This window comes from Vanessa cardui, chromosome 3 (genome assembly GCF_905220365.1).
Source record: "Vanessa cardui chromosome 3, ilVanCard2.1, whole genome shotgun sequence".
Lineage (NCBI taxonomy): Eukaryota > Metazoa > Arthropoda > Insecta > Lepidoptera > Nymphalidae > Vanessa > Vanessa cardui.
In genome coordinates, this window is record NC_061125.1 from 3,116,721 (window position 1) to 3,125,568 (window position 8,848).

The window sequence follows — 8,848 nt, forward strand, 5'->3', positions numbered from 1 at the left end:
AAGCTCAATATTCATATATGTTTTATGCGTATTCAAACATATGCCCTTTAATATATTAAATTGTCAGAATTAATATAAAAGGCGAACGGGACCGCTTGAAAACCATATCACATCGAAGTTTGGAAACATTAACAATGATGTTAAAGGTAAGCTTAATAACTTTTTTTTTAATAATTTTAATTGGAAAAGGAATAAGTTAGTATTACCTACTAAAAAAGGTCAAACACCATACATCCTTTTATTTCCATTCATACCCATTAAACTTTATTTTTCAAATTCCTTTAATTTTAGTTATTATCAATCAATCGACGTATTATTAAACGGTATCACAACATTTTTGTTTTATAATATTAAGCACTGAGTTTTGTTGTGCTTTATTTGCTTTTATAATTAATATAAGATCTCGTAGTTGGTGGTGTAGGATCATGAGTGTTTGCTTTTATTTTGTCACGTGATTATCCAACAACTAGCAGTGGCGTATTTATCAATAGGCAGATTTAGAGGGGCGGCAAATTTAACCCAATTTTTTTTTATCTTACAGAAATTAAAGAAAACTTATAATTATATTTATACACATTACCTACGAATTAATTCGTATACTCGTCACTACATAGCGGGTTGCAAAAATAATCTAGTAATTGACAGAAATATCACTTAGTTTATAATGATATTACTGTTTATTTAGTAACGGGGAAAAGCCGATGTAATGAGGACGATAGAAGACAAATCATAAAGTTGCAATTTCAGAATAAATGTAATTAATATGGTTGTGAACTAAACTAAAGTATTAATTTCAAAAGTCGGGGGCGGCAAAAATTTACTAGCCTACTTGCGGCAAATTTGTAAATCCGACAAAATCAAAATCAATCAAAATCAAAATATACTTTATTCAAGTATATTTTGATACTGCATATTACTTTCCTTGTTTTTATTATTTTTCCAGGTATTCTTGTTTGCGTTCGTGGTCGTGGCTGTCCAGGCCGGAGGGCTGATTGCACCCGCCAGTTACTACGGTTCTTATACCTATGGTGGCTGGAATCCTTATAGCTCATATCCAGCACAACCGGCCATTGCTACACAGCATTCTAATATATTTAGATCACCATATAATTTAGGACAGGTCTGTTTTCAATGTGATATGCAACCTAAGCATTGTATTTAATTATTTATATGATTTGTTTGAAAAAATGTTTTGGTAGTATTTTATGTCTGGTACTAACTTTATGGAGAACGCTTTTGGGTTCTCCTCTACCATGAAGATAGTTTTTACAGTATATGTTTATAGATGCGCATAGCAAAAGTATATAATACGACGTTGTGGGCATATTTTACTTTACTGCCTGTCAAGAGTATAGTAATAAGAAAAAAATAATAAAATTCTCTGTCTGAATTTCATTTGACAGTATGCCAGAACTCTGTATCTGATTACCTGTATATAGTGTAAATATTAACTAAACAGTACCAAAAATTCATATGTTATATATATTGATTCAGAATCACTCGGCTTGTCATCCATAAAAATAAAATACATTTTATATAAAATTTATTAGGTGTCTACCTACACCAAAGCCGTAGATACTCCATTTTCGAGTGTGCGCAAAGCGGATGTACGTGTAAGCAATCCAGGCATTGCTATTGCTCCAACTTACCACGGCATAGCTTCACCCTTAATTGGCGCCCCATTACCAGCTCCTAGGGTAAGTTGACACAATACTATTATAACACTCCTAGGGTAAGTTGGCGCACGAGCATATGGGCCACCCATGGTAAGTGGTCACCATTACCCATAGACAATGACGCTGTAAGAAATATCAACTATTCTTTACTTCGTCAATGTGCCACCAACCTTGGGAACTAAGATGTTATGTCTCTTGTGCATGTAGTTACACTGGCTCACTCACCCTTCAAACCGGAACACAACAATACTGAATACTGTTATTTGGCGGTAGAATATCTGATGAGATGGGTATCAGATGGGCTAGCACAAAGCCCTACCACCGAGTAACGAGTTTTAACGAGTATGTTAACCTAGTACTCTATTTATCGAAATAATATCGATAAAAAATATTATAATATCCAATAGGATTGCAGAAAGGCCAGATTCAGGAGCAACAGATTTGGGTACAAATTTTTGAATCACACTATTGTAATACAGTTAACATACTATCTCAGACTGCTAAAGATTTAATTTATGATTATAATTTAATCTGATTTCGCATCCAAAAAAATGCCTAGCATTTCAATTAGGCATTGTTTGTACATAAAACGTATATTTTAAATGTTTAATATTTCATAAATGGTTCAAATGGCTAATTTCAGGTGGCGACTGGACTTTTGGGTGTGGCTTTCTCTGCTGCACCTGCAGTTTCACACATGACCTACACCAACGGACTTGGCCTGGCTTACGGATGGTAATGATGGGAAAATGACCGTTGTAAGTTCCATTTATAAAGTTATTTTGTCTTGTTTTTGTTTTGTGACTAATATACGGATTCCTTTGTTTGTTACCTGATAGTTTTTAACATAATTTATTTTAATTAAATATTAAAACAATATATCAATGAAATCTCTGTTTTTTTTTAAGACCTTTTTTATAATATTTGCTCGGCGGTGATTTTTTTTTTTCGTTCTGCTTTACTGATCTGTCCTTGTTTTCAATGCATAGACTGTCTATAAAAACTGTAGATTCTGAAATAAATGTGTTGAAGTATATTTCCCAATACAATTCCCAAAAAAAAAAATACCCTTCATTAGATGTATTTCAATATTGCTACAAACAGTAATTATATTAAAATGAAGATAAACATAGATCCCATAAATTTTGTTATATTTGAATGAGAAATTTATGATATGAAAAATCATCAATAACTTAATCCATATTATAGTATTAAACAGACATTTTTAATTTTGCTTCTTCGTAAATTCAAATCGTTTATAAAAAATACATTGGTAAAAAAGGCGTATTACTCGATACAAGATTTTGTAGGTGATAAAAATGCGTGGAATTAATACCTGTTGGCTTCCACGCAGGATATATTAATTTAAATATTTGGATTAACCAACATGACTTTGTATTTTTTAAATGTTAAAAAAGAGTAACTAATGACTTTCTTACCGGTTCTTCTCGGCAGAATCTACTTTCCGAACCGGTGGTAGCTTCACTTAATTGTTAATTGACGATTCAAAACTGCTTGTAAAAGTCCACTTGATTAAAGTTTATTTTGATTTGATTTTGATACAACTCCATATTAAATAAAAATGTATATAATAAAACTATAACCACTTGTCCACAGATTATTAATAGTACTTGTCGCAAAGCATTGACAGTGACAATTCATAACTTTGTATTGTATAATCTATATTCTTCAGAGAGACAGACATTATAATGATATTTATTTAATATCACTGTTGTGTACTTGTGTACCAGGCCGCAACTAATAACTTTTATTACTCACATGTAAATTATCAGTGTTATACTACTATCAAATATATAAATAAAGCTAGAGGCAAACAAATTAAGACTGTCGACCTAGATCGTGTGTATTTATGGCTCTTGTCGCCTTGTTTTAGTAATACGACAGCTGATTATAAACTTGCTTTGAATATTAACTTTGACAAAAAGCTTAAATAAGACATTCGTTATAAAGTTGGAACATTTCTCTAAATAAATTATGTCGGAGAGTGGAGACAGTGATGCATCTTGGATTTTCTATAAAGATAGACCAGATTGGAGTGATGTGACTCCTATACCAGAGGATGATGGTCCCACACCTGTAGTTGTCATTGCACACTCTGAAAAATGTAAGTTTTGTTTTAAATATTGATCATAAAAGTCTCAAGTTTAGAGCTTTAACTGATGTCCATATTTGCGAGCTCTTTTAAAATACCATATGACCTAGTTTAAATTTTATTCATTTTAGAAAGGTAATTAATTATATAGGTCACATCATTGTATTGTTGTCCTGTAATCTTTGCTTTGACATTGTATAATAGTCACTAAAGATACCTTTACTTATATTGATTCCATTAATACACTGTTAACCTTGAAAGTGTCAGATGAAATGTATTGTGTCTTTTTAACTTATACTCTTAAGTAAAGTAGCAGCAAATTAGCAGCCTGTTAATCTACTACTGCTGGATTCAGGCCTCTCCTTTCTCTATATTTGGAGCAAATTCCACCACCCTTCTCTATCATGAGTTGATGGATACATATGCGTCTGGATTTCACTGAAAATATCAAATCATCTACATGTATATTTCCCCTTGATGTTTTCCTTCACCGCCATGTACGAGATGAATTATAAACACAAAAACATGGATTTCAACAGTATTAACTTAGAATTGAATCTGCAGTCATTAGTTAAGATTCTAACTACTGCACCATTTCGGATCTGAATTACAATGGTTGGAACAGTATTATGAAAGTCTCTGAGCTTTGTTAACCCATATTATAACTTATCATTAAGGCTAAACATCAATTGTTTTAAAATAACTTGTTAAACTAGTTCATGACTAAATAAGCTCTTTTAAATATTTCATATTGTGACATAACATTGTGAAAGTAGGTTATTAGAATTTATTTTAATTATTATATTATTCAGTTTATGTTAGTATAATAATGTTATGTATATGTATAATGTTTGTTTAACTTTTCAATTTCAGTTGAAGATGTATACGACTACTTCAGAGCTATATTAAAGGCCAATGAAAAATCTGAAAGGGCATTGCTACTTACTAAGGACGCTGTTGAATTCAATCCAGCTAATTATACAGTGTGGCAATATAGGTAATTGTATAAATTATAATTGAAAATTAGAATATACATCTAAAACATACCTGAACATTTTTTTTTTTATGGTATAGGTTGGCGGACAAGCATATGGGCTACCTGATGGTAAGTGGTCATTATCGCCCATAGACAATGAAGCTGTAAGAAATATAACTATTCCCCACATCGTCAATATGCCACCAACCTTGGGAACCAAGACGTTATGTCCCTTGTGCCCGTGGTTACACTGGCTCACTCACCCTTCAGACCGGTACACAACAATACTGAGTACTGTTACTTAACAACATTGCTTAATAAGTATATTTTGATTGTCACTGGATAGAAATAATATTTTTATTTATGTGATGTATAATTACTATACCATAAATAAACCAATTTACAGGAGAGACTTGCTTCAAGCTTTAGGTACTGATTTGAAATCAGAATTAGAATATGTGGAAGCTGTTATTAAACAGTCGCCAAAGAATTATCAGGTAAATATTAAAAGAAAATCTATTTTCATTTTACTCCTTACATTATATTTTGACACACATTCATAGTACATCATTAGTATATCAATAGGTTTCCAGAGCATCCGTAATAATAATTATTCATAACTTTTTCCCGCTTATTTTTAAATTGTGTTTAAATATGTCAAGAAAAATTTCCTCTCTCAGTTTTCCAAAAAAAATATACCTTTCCATATTTGGACAATGAATCGGTGTTCTAATATTTACAAAATTGTATTACTTCCTTCCTAGTATCTTAGGATGACAGAATGTTATTTTTTGTAGGTATGGCATCATAGAAGGGTCCTAATTGAGTGGCTTCAAGATCCCTCTCTAGAGTTGGAAGTTACCGGTGATGCTCTTCAACAGGACCCTAAAAACTATCATGCCTGGCAACACAGACAATGGGCTATAAAGACATTTGGGTTAGTGTAATTTTTCACTAAGAATATATTATATTGACCATTACTCTTAGCGAAAAGATCGGGTAAAATGACTTTAGTGCTTCTTTTTTAAGAACATTGTTTTAGCTTAAGGATGTAGTTCCTAAGTGCCTGGGTATAGATATTAAATCAATTTAGTGAAAAAATTTTTTAGCTTATACAAGTATACATAAATAATTATAGCTAAGAGACATGTCATGTTGTCAACCTTTTTCGTATAAAAGTCATAATAATTGTTAGATTTAATTTAACTGAAAAATATTGTTTAAGAATTTTATAAAACTCATGTCTGATGTCAACTTTAATATCTTTCTTTATTTTATGCAATATAAAAGTTTCTGCCTATATATCTCATAATTTTAATTTTTGAATTCCAAAATTAAAATAAGATATTTATACATTGCAGACTTTTCGATAAGGAGATGGACTTTGTGGATACTTTGATAAATGAAGATGTCCGAAACAACTCTGCATGGAATCAGCGTTACTTTGTTATGAACAATCACCTTGGCTGGTCCGATTTTAATGTTCAGAAGGAAATATGCTATGCCTTAGAAAAGATAAGGTTTGTTAAAAACAATGAAAGTGCTTGGAATTATTTGCGAGGAGTTTTGCTTCACGATAAGCGAGGAATGAGTGGTAATGCAGTCGTGACATCGTTTTGTGAGGAACTATATAAAAATAAATGTCGATCGCCATATTTACTTGCATTCATTATTGATATATGTGAAGAAAATCTCAAGAAAGGTGAGACTAGCTGTGTGTATAATTCAGAGAGAGCAATAGAATTATGTCAGGCCCTCGCCACTAAGTATGATAAGATAAGATCAAAATATTGGAATTATTTTAGTGAAAAAATTAAGGCATTACAAAATATAAAAACAGTAGAACAAAATAATATGGAGGAATAAAGTTTGTATTTCAAAGAAATCTTTGATTAGATTACTGTGGTTAAAAAATGAATATGAAATAATTGCAAAACTTTTTTACCGAGATACACCCATAGTAAAATCAACACTTGTAAAATTAAATGTATTTATTCAGTGTTTGAATATCATTATATGATAAATAAAGTAATAACCCAGCAAAGTGTTTATTATTTATCAATCATTAGCTTTAGAATATTTCGCTCTTTGTTCTGACAAATCGAGATTCAAGTGTACGTTAGAACGAAGTGCACGGGCCACTATTTCGCATTTGCAGTCATCATTATTCTTAACAAAACTCAATAAATTTTCACCTTCCTCTTCGTTACTGGTAGATTGAATAGCCTTTTTATCTATAGAAAACGTTTCCTTAGATTTCTTTTTTATATTCTTTGGTTTTCCATGGATCGACGTCGTAAGTAGGTCTTTGATGTCTGGACAATCCCTACACTTACATTGTCTACAGTCGCAAAATGCCTACAAATAGTTAAGAATTATTGTTGTAAAATTATATACTGAAATGATTTAGTAAATAGTAAAGAGTGCAACCAATCAATCATCAAATTCCAAAGTGACTTTGATTAAATGAGTCCAATAATTACGAAATAATTAAACAAGCGAAATGCAGTACCTTGCCAGCTAAGTGTACTGAAGTTCCTTTTTTATTTCCTTTAGTTTTTTTCATGCTATATTTTTATTGCAGATACATATTTTTTCGGTAACTGAAATTTTTTTAATTTATTATTATGTATATGTTTTCGTTATGAAAAACCTTGACTCGCCAAGTCAATTACTTGACATTTAATTTATGTATAAAAATTAATGTTTCAAAAAAATGCAAGGTAATCGTGTTATCTTTGGAAATCAGTAAAAACTTTGTGCATTTGCCTTGCCTTGCCTTCTTTAAACAAATTGTATTTTTATTTTACATATAATTACTTTCGTTGTTTGTTTGTGGTGTGCAATAAAGTATAATTAATTAATTAAGTCATTCACGTAAGGAGCTCCGTAAGGGATTTTGTGAATATAATTGTAACCTTAATACTTGTAATAGTAGTAGTTTGAGATTTTTTTTCATAGATTTGATATATCAAGTGCTGCCACATTCTGAGTATCTTAGATTAAATTAATTACATATAATTGAAATATACTTTTAGAATACTGCATTCATTGTTGTATTCATGGCTATTGCTTATTTTTGTACTAATAAAACATAATGCAAGTGTCTATAAAATCTACAATTGACTCGAGAAATACTCAATGTATAACTATTTAGTCTAAGTTTGTAAAATATGTTGTATTAGAACTGTATCTGATTTTTTGACATATTTCTGTACTCTGTATGCCTACGTCAGTTTGAAAGTATATTCATATTAACGATATGGTGATATAAATTAAAATGCAATAACAATCACTCTAAAAATGGACTATTATTTATCAAATTTATTCTGTAAGTGATGTAGCCGACACAATGTGGAAAATAATACCAAATTCCAGCTGCGTACTTGAGCCAGAAGAGCTGCGTTACTTAAAGCAATTATTAGCTAAAAACATATGCAATTGTAAAATTTGTAAAAGTTACGAAAAGTCTTCAGAAAATATTATAGATTACCATGACAAGCAAATTCAAGTGACCGAACAATGTTTTTTCAAAGAAATATCGAGAGCTGTATCAGCTCAAAATTTTCATCAAGTCCCCTCTCTAAGCAACACTCTGTGTCCGGGGTGCTATATGGCCTTAAATTTAAGTCTTCAAAAAGATGTTAAGATTTTTAAAGATGAGGAAGTTGAAACCAAAACAGAAATGTTTAGTTGTGACAAATCAACTGAGAAAGCGTATAAGGTAGCCGAGAAATCTACTTCACACATAAATCAATGTGAGGGCACTAAAGCTATCGTTTCATTTGATGAAGTTGATTCTAAAGTATCAAATGGTAATATTGAAAGTCACGATATCAGCATGAGAAAAGAGCCAATGGCTTATTCAGACTGCAAAGACGAAACACCTGACATAGCGCCTATTTATAACTGTCATTGCATATCCAACTTTATTAATTCTATAAGACCGCCTTTAAGAAGTTGTGATATTTACAATCAATAATTTGTTTGTTACTTTGGTTAATTATATACTCAATGGAATCCTTGTTTTGCACTATTGCAAAAAAATGTCATACGTCGATTTTTGTAAAGTAAACCAATAAA

General features: G+C 31.0%; 2 protein-coding genes and 1 long non-coding RNA gene across 3 annotated transcripts; 2 read left to right on the plus strand and 1 right to left on the minus strand.

Annotated features, from left to right (window-relative positions):
* Positions 1–2,561, plus strand: LOC124543663 (pupal cuticle protein C1B-like). The gene is made up of 4 exons (XM_047121924.1): positions 1–146; positions 944–1,120; positions 1,551–1,697; positions 2,320–2,561. Exons 1-4 carry the CDS (start codon positions 135–137, stop codon positions 2,413–2,415), a joined length of 432 nt encoding a protein of 143 aa, XP_046977880.1. The 5' UTR covers positions 1–134; the 3' UTR covers positions 2,416–2,561.
* A 65-nt stretch (positions 2,562–2,626) lies between these two features.
* On the minus strand, positions 2,627–3,155 carry LOC124543664. The gene is made up of 2 exons (XR_006967486.1): positions 3,116–3,155; positions 2,627–2,688 (listed from the first exon to the last, which is right to left on the minus strand). It is a non-coding gene; the product is annotated as an uncharacterized LOC124543664 (long non-coding RNA).
* Positions 3,156–3,359: 204 nt separating this feature from the next.
* On the plus strand, positions 3,360–6,810 carry LOC124543718 (protein farnesyltransferase/geranylgeranyltransferase type-1 subunit alpha). Its single transcript, XM_047121992.1, has 5 exons — positions 3,360–3,801; positions 4,663–4,786; positions 5,172–5,262; positions 5,563–5,702; positions 6,127–6,810. The coding sequence occupies exons 1-5, from the start codon at positions 3,672–3,674 to the stop codon at positions 6,629–6,631; spliced, it is 990 nt and encodes a 329-aa protein (XP_046977948.1). The 5' UTR covers positions 3,360–3,671; the 3' UTR covers positions 6,632–6,810.
* The last annotated feature ends 2,038 nt before the right edge of the window (positions 6,811–8,848 follow it).

Bases quoted from the DNA above. Each gene is read 5' to 3' on its own strand.
- LOC124543718 (XM_047121992.1), top strand. From the start codon at position 3,672: ATGTCGGAGAGTGGAGACAGTGATGCATCTTGGATTTTCTATAAAGAT. The intron at 3,802-4,662 runs GTAAGTTTTGTT...TTTCAATTTCAG, and splicing joins CATTGCACACTCTGAAAAAT to TTGAAGATGTATACGACTAC. The intron at 4,787-5,171 runs GTAATTGTATAA...ACCAATTTACAG, and splicing joins TATACAGTGTGGCAATATAG to GAGAGACTTGCTTCAAGCTT.
- LOC124543663 (XM_047121924.1), top strand. The intron at 1,121-1,550 runs GTCTGTTTTCAA...AAAATTTATTAG, and splicing joins CACCATATAATTTAGGACAG to GTGTCTACCTACACCAAAGC. The intron at 1,698-2,319 runs GTAAGTTGACAC...GGCTAATTTCAG, and splicing joins CCCCATTACCAGCTCCTAGG to GTGGCGACTGGACTTTTGGG.